Source organism: Phalangium opilio, unplaced genomic scaffold (genome assembly GCF_054372755.1).
Source record: "Phalangium opilio isolate 3A_F unplaced genomic scaffold, DU_Popi_V2 ptg000002l_1, whole genome shotgun sequence".
Classification (NCBI taxonomy): Eukaryota; Metazoa; Arthropoda; class Arachnida; order Opiliones; family Phalangiidae; genus Phalangium; species Phalangium opilio.
Window position 1 is genome coordinate 8,461,407 of NW_028324144.1, and position 22,186 is coordinate 8,483,592.

General features: G+C 38.2%; 1 protein-coding gene and 1 long non-coding RNA gene across 2 annotated transcripts; both read left to right on the forward strand.

Annotated features, from left to right (window-relative positions):
* Positions 1-13,133: 13,133 nt before the first annotated feature.
* LOC149718636 (uncharacterized) lies at positions 13,134-14,425 on the forward strand. The gene is made up of 2 exons (XR_016373805.1): positions 13,134-13,269; positions 13,330-14,425. It is a non-coding gene; the product is annotated as an uncharacterized LOC149718636 (long non-coding RNA).
* A 1,315-nt stretch (positions 14,426-15,740) lies between these two features.
* LOC149718637 (uncharacterized) lies at positions 15,741-21,845 on the forward strand. Its single transcript, XM_089860956.1, has 2 exons — positions 15,741-15,896; positions 16,185-21,845. The coding sequence occupies exons 1-2, from the start codon at positions 15,741-15,743 to the stop codon at positions 21,843-21,845; spliced, it is 5,817 nt and encodes a 1,938-aa protein (XP_089717082.1).
* Positions 21,846-22,186: the final 341 nt, after the last annotated feature.

Here is a 22,186-nt window from a genome sequence, read left to right on the forward strand (position 1 = left end):
TGAAATTCCTAGTAGAAAAGGGAGCCAGAATTGAAGTGGCGGACAAACTGGGTGAAATACCGTTATTAGCGGCTTCCAGATCTGGAAATTCAGATGTGGTTAAATTCTTAGTAGAAAATGGAGCTAAAGTTGAAACAGCGGACAATTCTGGAAGAACGCCTTTGTTAGAGGCTTCCGCTAACAGGCGTTTAGAGGTCTTCAAATTCTTAGTAGAAAATGGAGCGCAAGTTAGACACGCGGATAAATTAGGCCGGACGCCCTTATATGGTGCAAGCCTCGAAAACTGTAGCAATAACCAAGTACTATAAACTTACGCGTCGACTTTCTTATACCATTGCTTGTAATTACGAATAAAAACTTTATACTTCATTAGTAATACTTTTAGTGAGTTAATTCCGTGCTGCAAGGAGATTCTATCTAACGGCTGGGATTTGAAACCTGCCGATGGGGGCTGCTTATATCTGGGATGTATAAAGTCCTTTAAATTTTCAGAAAATACCATGTCTTTTCATCTGGAACAGGAACCATGTGGAATTACTACACCAGTAAAATGTTTCACACTGTTCTATCAATATTTAAAAAAGTACTAGAAAAGAATACTGACCGTTCTTTATTTTAAAAAAAGGTGAAAACAGTGTATATTTCAAATAGAAAGTGCTTTACCTTTGTAAATTTGAATCATACAGTTTAATCAAACGCGCAAAATCAAATAACACGCTTCTGTTTACGACCATTATGTAAGTCATACTTCTAAGGGAGAATGAAATGAGCAAACCACTATTTTTCAAAAGCCTAAATTAGCAAAATAACATATTTTGAAGTCATGAACCAAATTTTTTTATAAAAACTTGTTATCACTCAGTCAGGATTTTCACTTTTATCAGACGTAATGAGACTAGAAGTAAAGAGCTCTAGCATTGGTAGTAGATCCTGGCACTAGTGAACAAATTTGAGGGTTTTATGCCGCTCCATCGCGACTACACTAGAGATAAAAAAATTGGTCGAGTTCCAAAAAATTTCCTACCCCCTTCCCCTCAACCTAAAGCGGCGGAACACGGACGCGGGTGCTTGAATCTAGATCGGCCGTCTACCGCCACGAGCGTCTCACATTTTAGAGGGAAAATTCAGAAACCGCTACCAGAGGGCCAACCGTTGGTGTGTTATCAAGAATATTCACTTTCGCCAAGCGAAGAATTTCGTTAGCTCAGTACTGTATAGTCTCATCTCACTTCTGCTTTTATGTATAGATGTAGAAAACGATGGTAAAACTGCCATTTAATTCACACAATTTTGCAGCGAGGCTTCCGTGTAAGGGGCCTGGGTTTTTAGCGCCCCAAAGAGAAGTCGAGTCCTACGCCCATTCCCTTACACCTTGCTAACTGCGAGGAGCTCCTATTCTCTACCACTAATAAAAAGGAGAAAATGGCGCGTAAGAGCTCTTGAGAACGAAATGCCAATTAAAAAGGGTTGCTGCTAGGGACGAATATATATATAGATAAGAGTCTAACGCCTGCCCAAAGGGTCGACCCTTCTACAGATGGTAAAAGCCAAGATTCACTCCCCCTCCTTCCTTCACTCTTCAAATACGTACGTACGCTCTTTCCGAGGGGGTACTCTCTACCTTGAAATTTTCCTAGAAAGCTCAGCACGTCACTTTGGTTGTTTTTGGAATGAACGTGCGAACGAGATCTCTAAAATCAATCAGAGGACACATTGCCTTCTGGTTCGTCGCCTAGAATCATAACCGAAACCTACCGCGCCGTAGACCTTCGTAAGCCCAAAGGGATTGCTTAGCAACTATATAGAGAGCTTTCAATTGGAGGAGGAGCTGAGTCTCGTGACATAATTTACGACGCCATATTGGTGGGTTTAAAGCAGGAATGAAGCTGAGACCACCCAATATGGCTACCAGAACAGCGGTAAGACTTGGGAGGGTGTGACGTACCCATCTGAAAGCTCTCTATTGTTTAAACATAGCCAACTAGATATAGCTATGGTTTAAATATATACATGTAGTAAAGCGCACATGGAGGATTATGAATTAAGCATTTAGTAGAAACATATTAAATTCATAAGATACGTAGCATACGTTTGTCACTGGTTACAAACTGGAGCTTGTCATGAAGTGACGTAGGTCATAGATTCGAGGTGAAGCGACGCCTGGTGAGGTGCTGTCAAAGGCTTAGTACAGACTAAATTGGAAGATGGACTGCAAAACTAACCGAGTGTGGTGATTTCTCGCTTGTCGTTCTCGAACTAGCTCGAGCTGTAAGTCTCTAGCATTTGGAAGGAGATAGGTAATGTCATACATATGGAAAATATCTCATAAACTTATGGTAGAAGTAGGGCTCAGACATGGGCGAACCATCCGCCTCTCCCACTCCCACTCCTCAAAGTTTTTTAGCGGGGAACGAGTAGCTCACTCCAAGAGGTTTTCCATAGTAGGCCTTTCCAGTAAACCTCGCTCCTTTCCCAAATGTATACCCACAAAACTGGGAAGCTCCACTCCTTTCCCTAACAAAACATCATTGTAACTTTCACGCCTCTCACCAGTATTTAATTCAAGACTAAAGGTTTTTCACTCCTCTCACTGCTCATTTTATCTCGTAGTTTTAATAAACCTCCTCTCATCTCAATTAAGATAAAATTGAACATGTTTCACTCCTCTCACCGCTCATTTTCTCTCGTAGTTTTATTAAACCTCCTCTCATCTCAATTAAGATTAAGTTTTCCACTCCTCTCACTATACTCATTTTATTTCATAGTTTTATTATATCTCATCTTATTCTCAATTAAGATAAATTACCGTTAAGATAAATTCGATTAAAACCTAGGCCTAGCACAACTTCCGTGTCACTGTAATAATTGTGGCAACACTCATTGCAACATAAAATATATATACTTTTTATAACTTCTGCTTTTGAGCTTCATTATTTGTTGAATCAGAATCAGAACTTGTAGTGTAAAGCACCGACTACTTATTTTGTCCAGAAACGTCCGGAAATCAGTGATTCTTGAACGATTAGCTTACCTGAAGACGATGCCCCTCAAGTTCTACCTTGGTTTCGATAAGGTCCTACACTAAAGCGAACTTTGTTTCTAGATTTATTTTCTAATTTTGGCATTTAAAACTAAGTTTATTAAGTACCATCCAATAAAAAAAGAGAGCGCGTCAAGGCACACCACGGGTGAGAGCTGCGGAAACTGTCAGTGTCATAATTTTCTTTCCTAAACTTTCAGCTTAACTCTCACACTTCGTTTATTCTATTGAATCTTGTATACCAGCGTTTCCCACACTACCAGCCTAGCAACGTTCCTCGAAAATCTCAACGTTTTGGCTCAGCCAATAAGCATTCGTATTTCACTAGGCTACGTGACTGTAGCCTGTCAAATACAATTTGTGTTTACAGCATGTTCAAACCTAGAGAGCCGTGTCTCCACCTCAATGAATCACTAACCTTCGCCTTGGCTTACAAATAAACCCCCGTTACTATTTCAAAGCGCAGTCATGTTTCTCTATTTCCCTCCCTAGTCTCCCTAACCCCCATCCAGTAACAGTGGAAAGTTTTTTACCTCTCCGAGTGACGTATGTCACGGAGAGGTTCTAATTTCGACGTGTCTGTGTGTCTGTCTGTGTGTCTGTGTGTCTGTCTGTCTGTTGTTACACCCACGTGACCGCGTTCGCAGTTTGCAAATCGGAGCAAACGTGTTCTCAATTTCCGGAAATTTCGGAAATTGTATTACACTTACAGGCTATTACTCCATTGCCTGTCTAACATCACCAGCCTCTGGTCTTTGTCCATCCCACATGGACACCAGTCTGTACACACTGGCTTCTAATCACAATCATCTGCTGCTCTTTGTCCATCCCACATGGACACCAGTCTGTACACACTGGCTTCTAATCACCACCCTCTTGTGGTCTTTGAACATCCCACATTTACACCAGTCTGTACACACTGGCTTTTAATGAGATCCCCACCATCTTCTAGTCTTTGTCCATCCCACATGGACACCAATCTGTACACACTGGTTTCTACACACCACCATCTTCTGGTCATTGTTTTGGTCCATCCCACATGGACACCAGTCTGCACACCTGGCTTCTACTCCATCATCATCGTTAAGGTTAAGACATACGCGGCGATCGGCCAGGGTTACGAGAAACGTCCGGCCTCCATAAGGTGGGGCTTCCACCAAAGGTTCACGCAATTGCGCTGTTCTTATCCATAGTTGCGATTCGAAACCCTTATATACTACCTATTTTAGTAAGGCGAAGCAACCGGCGTATGCTTCATTTCAAACGCCAATATTAGTCAAGTCTCTCAAGAATGTTTAATTGTTCTTTTTTAAAACGATGTAACGTTCAATAAGGCGAATAACTAACGAAGAAAATGTTAAATATTAATTATATTTATTATAATATTTAAGATAATCTTGTTTCTCAATTCAAAATTAATACGGAAAGAGTTAAAAAGCAGCCTATGTTTTTGTCTGTGTGTGTCCGTCCGTTGTTACAGTAGTGCGCTGCGTTAGAAGTTCGTTTTGTTTTGATGTGTAAAGAAATCCTACAGAACCATAATATCCCCTTTATCCTTAATATAAAGTGAATATGTGGAAATATTTTTCGTAATTATGATGCATTTAGTACTTTTGTAGCTTTAAAGCTCTATTTCATTTTGATATTCCAAGGATTTTTTTAAATATTATTATTTAAAATGGATGTTTATATATTACTTAAGCTATACTAGATCTGTTTATAGCATAATCCTTTCTAAAGTGAATACAAGCACAACGCTACTATGTTGGTCAAATGAACTTTTATTTGTCAATAGGCCTAGTGAACCAAAAAGTAAACGCTTGGTTTTCGTTTCTGTAATGCAGAGACAATAACGGTTCAGAGTGAGCCGAAAGTTAAATACACTTTTAAATAATTAGGCTTAAATTTTATAATCATGGTGGATATCTGGGCCGCGTTCAGCAGACCCCAGCGCTGTGAACAGTGTCCTATGTAACCGGATTTTGTTTATGAACTTTGACGTCGGGTGTTCAGCGCTGAGCTAGCGCGGTCTTCAAAGAAAATAGTCGGCTTTTTGGATAACGTGACGTAAAACGCGTAGTGTTATGTAACGTTAACAGTCATGTTGACAAAACTAAGAAAATCGTTGAGGTGAAACGAGAGGATAGTGTTTACATGGCAACCCTGTTGTGAGTATGGCTTTGAACATAGAGGGCATACAGTTGAGGAGTAGAAAATTGGGCCTTTACAAACACGTTAAGGTAATATCCCTCCAAAGTTTTTTGTCTTCATTTCCCGTTTTTCCCCCATCGGATGATTTTAATGTGTACAAGTATATCATTATTGGATGTAAAATGTCGTCTGATTTACAGTATATTTGCTATGCTTTGTATACTGCTTAATATTTCATAAATTTTAACTTAAGAAACATTTCCATATCTGTGTAAATAAGTTTGTAAGTAGTCGTCTTGACTCGGAGAGGTAATATTTTGGTTTTCCCAACTTGTGATTTTCTCTCCTCTCCAAAAGCGTAGCTTAAAGGAGAGAACCCCCTCTCCCAAACATTTTTCGTCCCACTCACCTCTCACACTCACGAGCCATTGCTAAACGTATGCCTTTCAAACTCACCCCCTTTTACACCCCTTCTACGCCGCCCGTAAAAACTCGCGCTCTTTTAAAATTTGTGTTTCGAATTGGCCAAGAGGTTCACTCCAATGTTTCATGATATTATAACGTTGCACTCATTTTTTGCCTATAGTTTTGTTTAAGGCCTACCACTCCCACTCACCCTCCACTCACAATAGTATAATTTCTGATTATCTCCTCTCAAAACGCTCATTTCGCTCCAAAAGGAGAGGAGAGCGCCCATGTCTGGAACTTACTAGCGGCTTCCAGTAATGGAAATTTAGAGATCGTCAAGCTTTTAGTAGAAAAGGGAGGTAAAATTGACACGACGGACAGATTTGGAATAACACCGCTATTTTTCGCTTGCGTTAGTGGAAATTTAGATGTCGTTAAATTCTTATTGGAAAAGGGAGCTAAAGTTGAAACGACTGACAACATAGGACAAACACCGCTATTTTTCGCTTGCGTTAGTGGAAATTTAGATGTCATCAAATTATTAGTAGAAAAGGGAGCTAAAGTTGAAACGGCTAACATATTTGGACGAACACCAATTTTTTGGGCTTGCAGAACTGGAAATTTAGATGTCATTAAATTCTTTGTGGAAAAGGGAGCTAAAGTTGAAACGACTGACATGCTTGGAGAAACACCGTTTTTCGAGGCTTGCAAAAAAGGAAATTTAGTTGTCGTCAAATTCTTTGTGGAAAAGGGAGCTAAAGTTGAAACGACTGACATGTTTGGAGAAACACCGTTTTTCGAGGCTTGCAGAACTGGAAATTTAGATGTCGTTAAATTCCCAAAACATTTTTCGTCCCACTCACCTCTCACACTCACGAGCCATTGCTAAACGTATGCCTTTCAAACTCACCCCCTTTTACACCCCTTCTACGCCGCCCGTAAAAACTCGCGCTCTTTTAAAATTTGTGTTTCGAATTGGCCAAGAGGTTCACTCCAATGTTTCATGATATTATAACGTTGCACTCATTTTTTGCCTATAGTTTTGTTTAAGGCCTACCACTCCCACTCACCCTCCACTCACAATAGTATAATTTCTGATTATCTCCTCTCAAAACGCTCATTTCGCTCCAAAAGGAGAGGAGAGCGCCCATGTCTGATTAATATAGCCACAATGTGTTAGATTATTCACCTTGTGATAAAATATACCTTCACCTTTTAATTGTTTTTCTAAAATATTATAATTCTTCATAAAATAAAGATTTAAAAAAATTAAACCATATAGCAACGTATTAAAAACATGTTACAATTAATAACACCTGGCAAGCGTTGATGTTTAGCTTAGTGTTAAGATTATTCTGTGTTTACCTCTTAAACGTGATAAAATAAGAAGTGTTTCTATTTGGAACACATTTTAAGGACCCCTATAGAGAAACAGAGATGTAATTAGACATCAACATTGAAGCATTAAACATTACCTCACACCAATGTTTAACTTTAAAACATGTTCAGATGTTGCAAACCTAAACACTTTTTTTTCTGTGTATATTTCGATGACGGTTTTAAAGCAACTATAGCTATTTGCTATAGTTGCGCTCTATCGACGCTCTTGGTTTGAGATTAATTGCACATGAATACAGCCAGAAGAACTAAACTGCACTTGCCTTTGGAAGGTTGAAATCAAGTCGAGTTTGGCCAATGAGTCATTACCAGCGTTTTAACTGCGTTGATTGTTGACCACTCTCTCCCGAACATTAAACTGCTTCTCGGGTCCAAAAAAAAATGGCAAAATATTGGGGGAATCAAGCTTGACTCTATGTAGAAGTAAATGCATGTAACTAAATTACTTTGTTTTTCATGTGACGCCAAAAAACCAAACGTTTCATCATTATTGTTTCTAGTGTTGTGGATAATAACTGTATCTAATCGCACCTTTAGAAGGAGTAGAGTTTAACATTGTAAAAAACACGTTTTCATCGGGAATATTTATCCCTTCTCAAGTTGGATTGTACCATACATTTTCATTATAGAAATTATGTAGTGATTTCTCGCTTTTTCGCAATTATGTTCGAGGTAAAATACGTGGGAATTTTTGACACATGGCAGTAACGCGTAACTATGTGGCGCCAGTCTGGGAAATAGCACACTTACTCTGTCGAACACCCATTTATTTAATACTTGAACCAGTTTCTGAATACAAGAAGTACCTGTGGTTTCTGGTCCTCGGGACCAATTTATTAATTGAAAATATGTAGGAAAACTAAGTGGGGGGGAGACAAGTCCAAGGTCCAGTTCATTATTTATGAATCAAGGGGGTCACTGGTCCCAAGGACTGGTTTAAAAAAATCCTTATTTACCTGAGTGCTAGGCGCTATAATGATTTAGCCTATATTAAACAATCATGCCAAAGAAATAACCGATAAAAAACAAAAGGTTAAAAAATTGAAAGATTATGAAGGTGTAAAAAAATTCCTCTTAAAACTGTGAATTAGCCACTTCGAGAAGTTTTGTTTTACTTTTACAAACAACAATGTTAAAATGTCATAATTTTCTTTGATGTCATCCATACGATCTAACCAAAAGATTCAATAAAAAGTGAATAGCCAATAAAATAATTACGTTAATTTAAGGGTGAAACCTTTCTTTTTCATAAAATTTTAAAACCCCTGGTTTAATCTAGGAGTATACTTTCATCCCGGAAAAAACTGTGCTTTTGTTCAAGACTGAGCGCTTAGGTCTCCCACAGCGTCCAGCCAATCACGCAAGATTTCTGAAGAAGAAGATTCCAGTAACTAGTAAGCTAGGTGTGGTTATGTAAAAACCAGACTACCTATTGTGACCATAGTGTGTCATCTGTGGAGGGTACACGAAAAAAAGTGTGGCTAGAAACGAATTCAGTCAAGATCCGTTACCACATTCAAGTTCGTGACAGAAAATAAACTGGCACTATCATCTGAGTTTATTTAGCACCCTTAATTACAGATACTTCGTTATCAGTTCGAGTTTTCGTCTAAGAAAGTAATTAAGTAAATAATTACAGTTAATAATTTTCTTTTATCATTTGATGTAAGTTTTTCGACGGTCTTTACGGCCAAGGCTTAAGTCGTATTTTAGTTCGTCTATGTAATATAATCTTTATAGTGTCTTTCCTCTTCAAATATTATAAAAAAAAAAACCTCATTTCCAGTCTAAAATAGTCCGTTTCGTTTCATGCTAAAAGTACGGACTTATTTTGACCCTGGGATTCACGAGTTAACACTACATTCATGTTCGTTGGCACTTCCAATTTGAAGTAAAAAATGGCATATCTATCCAAATAGACCCAACCAACGAATGGTTTCAATTTTTATAACGGCTCAGGTCTCGTTCTCGGGTTTTGAGGCGAGAAAGGGATAGCCTGATTGGCTTGATTTTGCCATGCGCAGAACCTGTTTTACCCCAATAGTCTGATTCTAATCCAATCAGAAAAATAAGAGATTTATTTTCGTCGCTCAACGACGGATGGAAATACTTTGTTAGTCACGTGATCCTATCCCTTAGATGGAGACGAATCCAAGCCAACTTGTTTATTTATTGGTTGAGTCTATTATTAAGGCATTGAAATTGACTGAAATGAAAATGCGAAAAATTCAATTTCAAAATACTACAGGAAAGATGTCTTAAAATTCTATGTGTTTTCGCTACGGCAGTTAAAACAAGCTCCACTAAAATTGAAATCTAGGTGAATAGTGTTTTGAAACTCATTTTATAAGCTAAATGAACACTTCCGAATCACAGTCCTAATTAACGTGAAATTAAACCAAAAATAAACATTTAAATGGATACAAACTCAACTTTAAAATAAACTACATAATTAAGATTAAAACTACTGAAGCCGTTGGTAAAACTCCAGGTTTACTTTTCAGACTTAAGTAAAAATTATCTTTAAAGTACTTAAATAGGCGCGAAATTCAAAATTTTAGGATAAAATAGTGAATGTTCAGCAAAAATATGAAACGGCACTAAAGGTTGCAATTACGGTAAAAAATTTAGGTCAATTATTTTTATGAGCTAAATTCACTCTGCCGAATCACACTCACAAATTCAAGACATATTCCAGGGTTGGCAGTACAGTATAAAAAACCTATAACTGTTAAAAATACTTGTTTTTGTGTTGTCGTTACGATTTGGTAACGCATAATTACGCGACCGTCGGCTCTATAGCTTTTAGCTTGTCGGGACGCTAAAAACAGCCAGTGTCTCTAACCTCTAGTTTCCTACTTTCTCAGGTATAGTAACCGCATCAAGTACTAACGCTTTGAAGTGACAATAAGTTTTCACGCCTCTGTAGTCTGTCAATGCAGCTTTATTCCCTAAGTGAGACTCAAATACCCCCCCCCCCCCATGTATAAAAGGCTTTTATATTTTCGAAAAAAATTGACTTATGCGGATAAGAACGGCAAATACGCATTGGTTTTATTTGCACCTTCTACACGGAAAGGCTGATTATTTTACAGCATTATTACTTTTTTATCTTGATGTGAAATCGCGGATATGTTTGACGCAGGCGAGATTTTAGACGGCGACTGAAGTTTTAACAATTATTGAGGGAAAGCGGCAAAATTTAATAACCGTCTGTGGACACAACAATTTAAATTAATGAAATCAAGTTAATAGTGTAGACATTCCTTCATAGACAAAGCTTAGATTTAAAGTTTTTTAGATAACTTTCACTCACTATAAACTTATGTCCAGATTCTTAAATTATTTTGCGATTAAAATATGTAGAAATTGAAATTTCTAAAATTGATCCTGGTTATGGAATAGAGCTAGAGGGGTTCTATTAATAGTGAAAGTATGGTGATTCGGGATACGCCCATAGAACTCAAATAGTAATCTAGGCATTTTTACATACAAAGGGGTGTCGAAACTAAGCATACGCCTTATATGCAGGTGGGTCTCTTTACAACGCATAGAAGGATGGTGGCGAGCTGCTATGCTACAGCTAGCCGCCTGCTCAATATACTAGCTTTACCATTAATCTCGGCAAGTTTTGATGGATAAGAGAAACTGGTAACATAGCGGGGGAAAATTCCTTTAAGAAGTGGTCACATAACCTGCAAACTCTACGCAGAAGGATTTGTACCCGGTGTCGCACCAGCCAGCATTGAACCCGGAACTCTCTCGCTGCGTTAACCACTACGCACTCCACCTACAAGGCAGCATTTTTATCGATGTTCGAAGAGGCGTGGGACTGTCTTCATCGGCTTCGACAAGCAAGTCGAGTTTATGATTTCGCAAAACACCACCACCGTTGACAAAGTCAGTCCCCATGCAATGATTACAAAAACTTGGGATAGAAATTCAAGCGAGAGCGGTCCAACTTTCTGAAGCTGAATCTTTTCATCAATCATAATGTATCTGGTATACCAAGCTACATATCTTCTCCTTGGTTCGAGTTGTCTCGTTTCGGCATACCTCAAAATTCTGAAACATAATTGAAATTATTTTTATATTATTTTGGAATAATAATGGTTCTAAATCTTAACTCCATCAGGTTTACGGTACTTTAGTGAAAACATTTTTTTGTATCAAATTTACACTAAAATCGAATGACAAGAAAAACTACGGTACAAAATGGGAATAAGCAGAATAGTTGTAGTTTGCACCTACAAAACTCAGGTAAAATAGAGATAAAATTTGATACTTCCAATAGAGAATCATTGCTTTTCTTAATTAACTAATATTTGAATTAACATGTAAATGGTTTCAGGATTTGCGAGAATCATCGAGTAATATAGGGATTTTTGGTCGAAATGAAACGGGAACACATGCAGAGTGTTCATATAATTTTGCACATTTTTGCAAATTTTTAGCGTTACAGGAACTATCGAAGTCTGTTTTAAGGCACCAGATCCTATAGCGTGACTTTTTCAAGAAAAAATATCCCATTGCCACTAAATGAATTTTGTAGATAAAATAGTGCGTGTTTAATTCTAACTCACAAGTAATCCACTCTGTCGAGGATGATGCGAGGAAGTCGTTTGTTGAAAAGAAAATATCCATAGGTTTCTGCAATAACCTCTTTTCCAGTGTATCTTTTCCTATCCAATTTCTTCAACCAATTTTGAACGTTGTGCAGAACGTAAGGTATTTCCTTATCCGAGAGAAACAGTGCTCCAAGTCCTTTCACGAATTTGTAATGAATTTTACGGCTAAAGTGTTCGAAGTAAATTCCGTTCTGTTCCATGCGATTCGAAAGCAGTTTAAATATCTTAGTTCTGTTATCCTTAAAAACAGAACAAACAAAAGCTTTAATTTAAACTCATAAATAATTGGGTTTTGAGTGTCAGATAGGTCTTATTACTGATTTGACTGTGTTTTAACTAAGGTAAATAAAATAATTGTTACGTTATTTTATCAAAAAATATAAAAATATTAAAATAGTAGGATTATATAATTATTTTGAGAAAATATAACAAATTTTAAGATTTGAAATTGTTCCAGTTCCCACAAGTTTATTTTAAAATAAATTCGGGCTTCAGCTGTCAAACAATATGTGTCGCCGAGTTTTCCGGTACTTGGATCGATGCTCGATAACTATGCTTTTATTTGTGTAGTGAGAGGGGATGATCTGCTGGTCAGGTAGTATCCACCATATACATTTAGCGACCTTTATCTCTATCTGAAGCACGACGGGCCTGGGCCTTGTCTGGGTCTCTGATCTTGGTAACCCCTTTCAAATAGAATTTTACAAAACCAAACCTTCCCCTTTTTAGTTTTGCCGCTCTTTAGAGCTGGAAAACTATTGTTCCGCCCTCTGCTGGTCGGCTGGCTGGAAATGTTGTGACCTGATGAATTTTGTCATAAATGAACATTTCGAATTTTAAATTTCCCGCGAATTTTCAACTCGAAATTCACCCGTAGTTCACGTTACACCTCATAGGTGGCGTAACGTATTTTATTTCAATTGAAATTATTTTTCCGTCGGTGCGGGGCCTCGAACCTGCGATGTGCCGATCCATACTAGACGCCAGTGAAGGCGCCTGAATCCGTGACTCAACCAACTGACCCACGCTCGCTTAGTACAAAACCCGAGTTAAGTTAGACTGTAGAGTAGAGAGAGGTAGAAGCGAGCGGGTAGAAGGATGTGGATCCCCTACCCACCCACCCTCCCCTTCCCGGCGCGTGCCAACCAGCTGCAGCTGGATTTTGTAAGTGGGAGAGGAGAGAGAGTAGAGAGAATTTTCCGTAGACTGCCTGCGCTCGCCAATAATTTTTTGCAATGTGATTTAAATCAACAATGAAACATACTCATTTAAAGGTAAATAATTATAATTAGCTAATATGATTATTATATTGAAAAAAAATTATATTATTTAAGTAATAAATTTAACGATAGTTGTTGAGAGATTCAATAGAGGGCAACATGAGATGTCATAAATATTAGTTTGTTGTCCTATTGCAAGGTCCAAGGCTTAACAGATGATCGATGATTAGATAGTTCAATGCCGACTCAATTTATAAATTGAGTCGGCATTGGATAGTTTAATCAGGTGTTTAAATGTAACTTAATCCTGGCGATACCATGATTAATGACAAACGCAATCAACATACTCATGGTTTAATTAAAGTTAATTAAATTGAATTGCTCAAAGAAGATTACCGCCTTCAACCGAAATATGAACATTCAGGTATGTTTTAAGCGTATAATATTAATTTAAAACCAATTATAATAAGAATTATTATTGTAGATAAGTTAAGTTACCCTCCGAGACTTAGACCCTTGGCTGTTCCTTCCAAAAAACTCCCGTTAAGGAAACATGATCAACAAAAGTTCAAGGCTAATGGGAGATTGGAAAGACTGAAAAACGGAATCAGCTCTCACAATCTCCAACTTTGCATGCTGAAATAAATGGACCAGCAGACGCAGAAATTCTAGCTGAAAGATTGGGGATTGATGCTGTTCAACAAACTACCGAGGAAACTACGACCGACAAATGCACCACTCCAAACCCCAATGATAAATCAGGGTTGCCACGGGTCAGGGAGAACCTGGAAAACCTGGAAAAGTCAGGGAATTTGAAAATGAGCCAAAAAGGTTAGGGAAAAGTCAGGGAATTTTATTTTAGTAGGTAAAATTTCTGGGGATAAGTCTTTATTGAAAGAGTAATGAAAGTTTCTCATCTTCTCTTAACACAGAAAACTCTAGAGCAATCCTAAAAAATGTCTAGAATTGTTTTTGTAAAGTTAATGCTCTCTAAAGAAATCTCTCAGACTGTTATTTATAGTTAAAATGTTTCTTAATAATTTGGTGAAAAATGTTTCTTAATCGTTTTGGTGTGAAAAATACATTGGAAAACCTGGAAAAGTCATGGAATTTGGTTTTGAATATTCCGTGGCAACCCTGTAAATGCTTTATGGTCAACACCTTGGAAAATCATACATGTTATGTTAATGCTTCTAATGGAATATTGAATGCCACCTCTATAATTTCATTAACAGGATTACAAAGTACTGGTCTATTTGATGCGATCATTAAAAATATTAACAGTAAATTCATACCCCTTTTTCATGGACAAAAAAGGTAGAGAGGGCCAAGAATGGGGGAAACTACGAGTCTCGAGATAGGGTATTTTTGACACTCATGAAACCAAAACTTAGCATTTGATTTCATTCACCGCTCTATCAGCTTTGTTTGGAATAAGTAAAGTTCAGACCTCAAATCATTTTAAATTAACTCTTACGCAGTTCCCAAGCTTGTTAAAACCCGTGAAAAAAAATGCAAATAAATAATGAGCCCTGAAATTTTGTAAAACAATTTTATTTAATAAATTTGTAAGATTCTGAGATTTTAAGGAACTTAAAAATATCACAGCCTTATTTGCGCCTTTACATTCCGTCCTTTTTATTCCATTTCAAATAATTTGGAATGTAGTAATTAAAATAAGCAAAAAAACCTTTTAAAATAAGTCTAAGTTGCACTTGCCCATAATACATTTGTTAGGGTTTCAAAGAAAATGTTCCGTCCTTCTTGATTACGTAAGGAGTTTTCTTGAGGACTGTTTCCAAGTTTCCTTTTTCACCAATGACTGGACACTTCATTTCGACCAAATTATGGTTGACTAGACCGTCAGGGGAACACCCCAAGAATGGATAAGAAGGGTTGACTTCAAAACCAATCTTCGGTACTTTTAAATTAGACTTTTAAAGAAAAAAGTGTTTTTTTTCCGTTTGTAATTCCATACTGTGTGAATTAATTTGCCTTAAAGTTTGACTGAAGAGCTTTTTGAATTTTTTCAGTAGGATCTTTTTGGAAAATATGTGTAATACTCGTAGCAATTTTGACAAGAGAGAGAGCAACAGGTACTAAACAAAACAAAACAGTATTACCAATTTTTATACTCATGTTATGACCAAGGCTTAAGAGTTTACATAACTAATCTGGTTAATATTAGGGTGATTAGGTTTTCAACACTTACAATTTTTGAAAATATTCTCTTCTGAAAATTGTGGTTCATTCATTGCAAGAAATTTCGAGAACTAATTTTCATTTGGCACTGAATTATAAGTTTAAACGTCAAATACACTGCCGCTGATGCTACAGGTTTCCCCTAGGTCAAGCTTCGCGTTTTCTCCGCACGGTGGCACTAGTGAAACTTTTGGTTCTAGGCGCGGAATCTGGCAGCCCTGAACTAGGGAAATTTTGGTCCAAAAAGGGAAATTTTAAGGGTGAGAAAGGGAAATTTCATTTTTCCCACCTGGCATCACTGCTTTGAACATCCTTTCCTTTCTCTTGCGAGCTCTGCGTTTAACGGTTGTGGAAGATTTCTTCTGCTTTTTGTGAATGCCAATTGAAAACTTATTGTTCGAAATAAGTATTTGTTTTGAATTTTGTTACCATAGTTCTCATTTTTTTATTAGGCCTATTAATTTACCACTAATTATAGTTTATTTTCAGAATTAATTTCAAGTAAGTATTTCTTTGAACGGGTAGTTTTGTCATATATTATTATTAGTTAGGCCTATTTACGCGTAAACTAAGATTATTTTCAGGATATCTAACAAGTCATGAACTAAGTTAGGACATTTTCAACGGTCTGAAATCAAAATTGACTTTGTGCCGTTTAACTCGGCTGTTATACAAATACGAGAGAGTTCAGAAATGGCATCTAATGTGAAAGAAACATCAGCGGAAAAGATGAGAAGGCTACGTTTGAATCCAGAATACAGAGAAAGAGAAAAAGCTCGAAGACTAGAGAGATATGCGGCCAAAAAGAAGCGAGAGAGGCAGTTGGTGTTAGAATCTCCTCCTAGTCAGGTCCCTTCTACCAGTCAGAGTTCTTTAACTCTTCAGAACCCATCAACTAGTCAGAGTTCTTTAACTCTTCAGAACCCATCAACTAGTCAGAGTTCTTTAACTCTGCAGGACCCATCAACTAGTCAGAGTTCTTTAACTCTGCAGGACCCATCAACTAGTCAGAGTTCTTTAACTCTGCAGGACCCATCAACTAGTCAGAGTTCTTTAACTCTGCAGGACCCATCAACTAGTCAGAGTTCTTTAACTCTGCAGGACCCATCAACTAGTCAGAGTTCTTTAACTCAGCAGGAACCATCAACTAGTCAGAGTTCTTTAACTCAGCAGGAACCATCAACTTATCTTTTGAAACGGAGACAAAAGCGCACAGATTCAAATTATGCTCAATCTGAGTTAGAAACGGATAATCTTTCCAGGAAGAAAAGAAGAGGAAATATGGATTATGCTAAGGCGGAAATCCAGAGAGATAATTCTACAAGGCAAATTAGGCGTGAAAATCCTGTGTACTGTGAAGCCGAAAACCAGAGAGATAATCTGTCAAGAATTGTCAGGCGTCAAGATCCCAACTATAGAGAAGCCGAAATGCAGAGGGACAACGCTACAAGGCAGATTAGGAGACAACACTCACAATATTTCGAAAACGCCTATCTGCAAAATATATCATATGGTCCAGATTATAAATGCGAATGCTGTTCTGGACTATTTTTCCGTACTTCTGTTAAAAAAACAGAGTCGGTGAAATACTTGTCAGTTGAAGGAGTACACGAGAGAGTGCTTCCGTCGCATATTTTGTTGTGTGGTTCTTGCCACAGCTACGTTTCTAGAAGGAAAGTACCACCACTCTCTAGAGAAAACGGCTATTTTTTTCCTGATTTGCCCATGGAGTTGAAAGATCTTACAGAACTTGAATGTAGAATGATTTCTCCGCGATTACCGTTTATGCAAATAAGAAAACTAGGAGTTGATCAGCAAAGAGGCATTCGCGGTAATGTCGTAAATGTACCAGTTTCAATCGACTCTTCTGTTTCAATTCTGCCCAGAGGCCCCACTGACACTCAAGTTATTCAAATTAAACTCATGAGGAAGAAGGAATATCAACACCACTATATGTTTGAAACAGTTCGTCCCAGAAAAATACTGGATGCTTTAAAGATTCTAATAACAACTCCTTTGTATTTGAAACATGAAGTTACAGTTCCAGATGAAGTGGCTTTGGAGTTCAGCGAATCTAATAGTTTAAATTTCGTATCGAATGAGGAAGATATGCCAACTGAAGTAGAGCACACGCCCCCTGTTGGTACAGATCAACTAAATAATTTCGTATCGAATGAGGAAGATATGCCAACTGAAGTGGAGCACACGCCTCCTGTTGGTACAGATCAACCAAGTAATTCTGCTGTAGAACCTCAACAAGCACCTGACAGCGACCAGGAATGGGACGAAATTGATGAAGAAACAGCATTGAACAATGGCAACAGTGATACCCTTTTGCTTTCATCTGAAGATCTAATTACGCCCCAGATTGAAAGTATTGCTTATGCTCCTGGAGAAGGGCAGACACCACAATCAATTCTTTATGATGAGGACTCCGAATACCTTTCTTTCCCGAGTATTTACGCTGGCCAAGCTTTGAAGCTACCACCTAAGGCAACGTACACACAGCAAATAAAATGGGAGTTCAGATGCAGCGATAGGCGTTGTGCCTCTAGTATTCCAAAAATATTTTATTCCTATGTTAAATTAGTATCGTCAAAACTACGGAGCGCTACTAATATTTGCATGAGGAAAACCAAGTCCAAAGCTGGCCAAGCATACACAGCGGGAGCATTAACAGCGCCTGGAAGTTTGGATTCTTTGGTGAAACACGATGATGGTTACAAAGTTTTAGAAAGCGTCAGATCTTCCCCTGGCTATTTACAACAGCGTGAGAAAGATCTTCTGGCTATGGTTCGCCAACTTGGTAATCCTACGTGGTTCCTCACTCTGAGTGCCGCTGAGACGAAATGGGAAGAGCTTTTGGAGTCCTTGTGCGTCATTGCCGGGCACCCTCGAGAAACTGCGAAAGAGTATGTAAAAACCTTGGGATTTATGGAGAGAGCTAAGCTTATCAACGAGGACCCTGTCACCTGCAGCCGATATTTTGATTATCGTTTGAGAGAATTTTTCAAGTTTCTGCGAAGCAAGGAGTCACCGATTGGAATCATTGATGATTACTACATTAGAATAGAGTTCCAAATGAGGGGATCACCACACGCCCATATTCTACTATGGAATAAAAACGCCCCACAATTGAGAAGCGATAACTCCAATCTAGAAGAGGTTATCATATTCATTGATTCCAACATTACCTGCTCGAAAGGGGATGGAAGTGAAAAATGGAACAACTTGGTCAAGCTGCAAACTCACAAGCATTCCAAAACCTGTCGTAAGAAGAACGATAGTGGACAGTCATCGTGTCGTTTTGGCATACCTTTTCCGCCAATGGGAAGAACCCTTATTTACGACCCTTCTAAGCGTGATGAAAACGAAAACGTTGAAGAGGTTGAAGCCTTAAGCAAATTGGTGCGAAATGCTATCGAGAATTTGAAAGTCGAAACTGCACCGGAAACATTTGAAGAATTTTTGGAAACGCTGAACATAACGGAAGAGCAATATATTGCAGCTATAACTTATCCAATTAGAAGGCTCACTGTCCTTCTGAAAAGGTCACCGCAGGAAATAAGAATTAATCCATACAACAAGAAGATTTTGGAGTTATGGAACGCTAATATGGATCTTCAATACGTCCTAGACCCTTACGCCTGTCTCATGTATATAGTTTCCTACATCGGCAAAGCCCAAAAGGGGATGTCACAGCTCTTGAGGGAGGCAATCAAGGAAGCGAAAAATAAAGGCAGTGGTATAAAAGAAAGATTAAAAGTTATTGCTAATAAGTTTATTCATTGTGAAGAAATTAGTGCCCAAGAATGCTGTTACATACTACTTTCCATTCCAATTTGCCGGAGCAGTCGTGCTTATATTTTCATAAACACTTCACCCCCTGAAGAAAGGGTACACATTTTGAAAAGACCATCTGAATTGGAATTATTGCCTGATGATAGTACTAACGTTTTTTCCGATGGAATCATCGAGCACTACATTGCGAGACCCGATGAACTGGAAAATCTCAGTCTAGCCACTTTCGCCTCATGGTATGAGTTTTCCCGAACCAAACGCAATAGGAGAACCCAAAATTTGAACGAAGATGAAGACCAAGAAGTTGAAACGACTTCTGTGGAAACGTCTCTTGAGCTCAAAGATTCTTCAGGATACGTCAGGAAAAGGATGCAGGCTAAAGTAATCAGATTCAAAAAGTACAGTATGGTGAAAGATCTCAAAAACTACTGTCGAGTTGAAATTATGTTATTTTTACCTTGGCGTTGTGAGGAAACCGAATTGCTAGAAGCTAACGTAGAAGAAATTTATGAAGCCCATAAGCAGGAAATATCTGAAGCTAGAAGGGAATTTATAAGTGAAGTTGATGACTTGGATCTGGACCAAATGATTCAAGAAGTAAGAGAAAACCAACACTCAAATGACGTTCAAAACATTCAACCTATGATTGAACATCAAAACGAGCGTGATAGAAGTTTCACATTGGATGACCCGGAATTTTTTGTCAACTCTCTTCAAGAAGCCGTTTGTGACGTAACTTCTGATATTCAACAGTCTAGTGCTGCCGACTTCACTCCAACAATTACTCTTGTCAACAATGAAGAATATTACAGCATGCTTCGAAAACTAAATTTAAAGCAGCGAGAAATTTTCTACTACGTACTTAATCATTTCAAAACATCTCAAGAAGAACCTTTGAGGATTCTGATAACAGGAGGTGCTGGTGTTGGGAAAAGTCTCTTGATTCAAGCCATTTTTGAAGCCGTATCCAGGCATGAAAAGAATAAACCCGGTGCCGATCCATCACGATTATCTGTTCTAAGAACGGCATTCACCGGGAAAGCGGCTTTTAATATTGATGGTGTCACTCTTCACTCTGCCTTTAACTTGCCAACAAATCAATTTTCTGGCAAGATGAATCCTTTGGACAACGACACTTTGAACAGAAAAAGATGTTCACTTTTAGGCCTGAAACTTCTGATAATAGATGAAATATCTGTGTGTGGAGCCAAAATCTTCAATTATATTAATGTAAGAGCCCAACAAATCTTCGGATCTCCAAAGCATTTTGGTGGTATTTCAGTTGTTCTCGTGGGAGACTTCAACCAGTTACCCCCTGTTGGGGATAATTACACATTTATGCCCTTAAAAGAAAAGAACAACCCCTATGCGGCCCTAATTGGAAGTCCACTGTGGGAGGAATTTAAGTTGTATGAGCTTGATGAAATTATGAGACAGAAAGATGACAAAATATTCGCTATGGCTTTAAATCGAATGTCCATGGGAGAGATGACACCCGCCGACGTTGACTTGTTTAGAAGCCTGGAAACATCTATTTCAAGGCCTCTACCTCTGGAAGCCCTTCATTTGTTTGCAACAAATGATGAAGTAAATGCGTTCAATGAATCAAAGTTATGTTCACGGAATGCTGAAAAGATATGCTCTGTCGCATTTGACTCGGCTACGGGTGACGCTAGCAATGAAATCAAAACAAGAATTCTTGAAGCCGTAAAAACCTTGAAACCCCAAGAAACCAGCGGTTTACCAAGAGAATTAACCCTAATGGTTGGTATCAGGTACATGATCACCAATAATTTGAACACCGCCGATGGTCTAGTAAATGGTGCAACTGGAAGGTTAAGAAAAATACAGTATGGTCAAAATCAAAAAGGTGAACAAGTCCCCGTTCGAGTTTGGATTGAATTTAACGATAACAAGACTGGAAAAGAGACTAGAGCCCAGTCTCAAGGATTAATGATAGCCAATAATATTAATGAATTATGGACGCCTGTTGAGAAGGTTGTCAGAAGTTTCACTAGACGTTCAGGACAAAAAAACATCTACGTTTCAAGAAAGCAGTATCCTCTAGTAATTGCCGAAGCTATTACTGTACACAAGAGCCAAGGAGACACCTATTCCGAAGTAGTTGTTCATCTTAATCAAAAGCGAAAGATGAAAAGGCCTCAGTTATACGTCGCTTGTAGTAGAGCCAAAACTTCAAACGGTTTGTTCATCGTGGGAAAGTTCACGGCGCCTAACCCAGTGGTTAAAAGTAAAGACTCTGTTGCCTTAGAGATGGAGCGACTTCGAAAAGATTGCCCGTTGATGCTACCTATTTTGGATCAAAAAATGTCTATTTATGTGCATAACGTACAGTCTTTAAACTGTCATTTACAAGATGTAACCTCGGATCTCAAGATAATGGAATCGGATATGATATTTCTTGTGGAAACCTGGGCCAAAGAAACTGACAATTTTAAAATTCCTGGGTTTTCGGAGCTAAATGGTATATGCCTTCCTCGTCAGTCTCGACGAAAACCATATGGAGTATCAGCTTATATCAAAGAAACTGTAACTCACACCAGAATTCGTATGTACACTTCCGAACCAACAACAACCTCTCATATTGAATGCTTGTGGCTGGATGGATCGTTAAATGATTTACGCCTTTCTGTACTAGCAGTTTACTCTTCCCCAGCTTGCAACATTCGCGACATAATATATGGTATTGGGAAATGCGTGGCGGAATATTATGATGACGATATTCCCAGCGTCATTGTTGGTGACTTCAACATTAACCTTCTTGAGACATCATCTCTTGAAACCAAGAAGCTAATCGATTTCTTCTCTGATAATGGGTTTCAACTTTTACAAGGTCTTAACTTGAAGCAATCAACTGATGGTGGTACTCAACTGGATTTAGCATTTGGCGATGAGAAATTTTCCACCATTTTCAGCGCTAGTTATCGAGAATGTTACTATTCTTATCATAAAGGAATATGTTTACATTTTAAATAACCTAGAATCTAAGAGATCATCTGACTTCTCAATCCAATTTTTCAAATTTTCAATGATCAGCATTATTCTTAATGAAACTAGAAGATCAAGATTGATCTGGATGAAGCTACAAGATCAAGATTGATCTGGATGAAGCTACAAGATCAACAGTTGTCTGGATGAAACTGCAGGTCAACAGTTGTCTGGATGAAACTGCAGGTCAACAGTTGTCTGGATGAAACTACAGGTCAACAGTTGTCTGGATGAAACTACAGGTCAATGGTAGGCTTGGGAACCTAGTTAAAGAAACCCATATTAGGCTTGGGATCCTAGTTAAAGAAACCCAAATTAGGCTTGGCGCC

Excerpts from the sequence above, each read along its gene's own strand:
- LOC149718637 (XM_089860956.1), top strand. The coding sequence starts at position 15,741 with ATGGCATCTAATGTGAAAGAAACATCAGCGGAAAAGATGAGAAGGCTA. Across the intron at positions 15,897-16,184 it reads TAGAATCTCCTCCTAGTCAG|GAACCATCAACTAGTCAGAG; the intron begins GTCCCTTCTACC and ends TTAACTCAGCAG.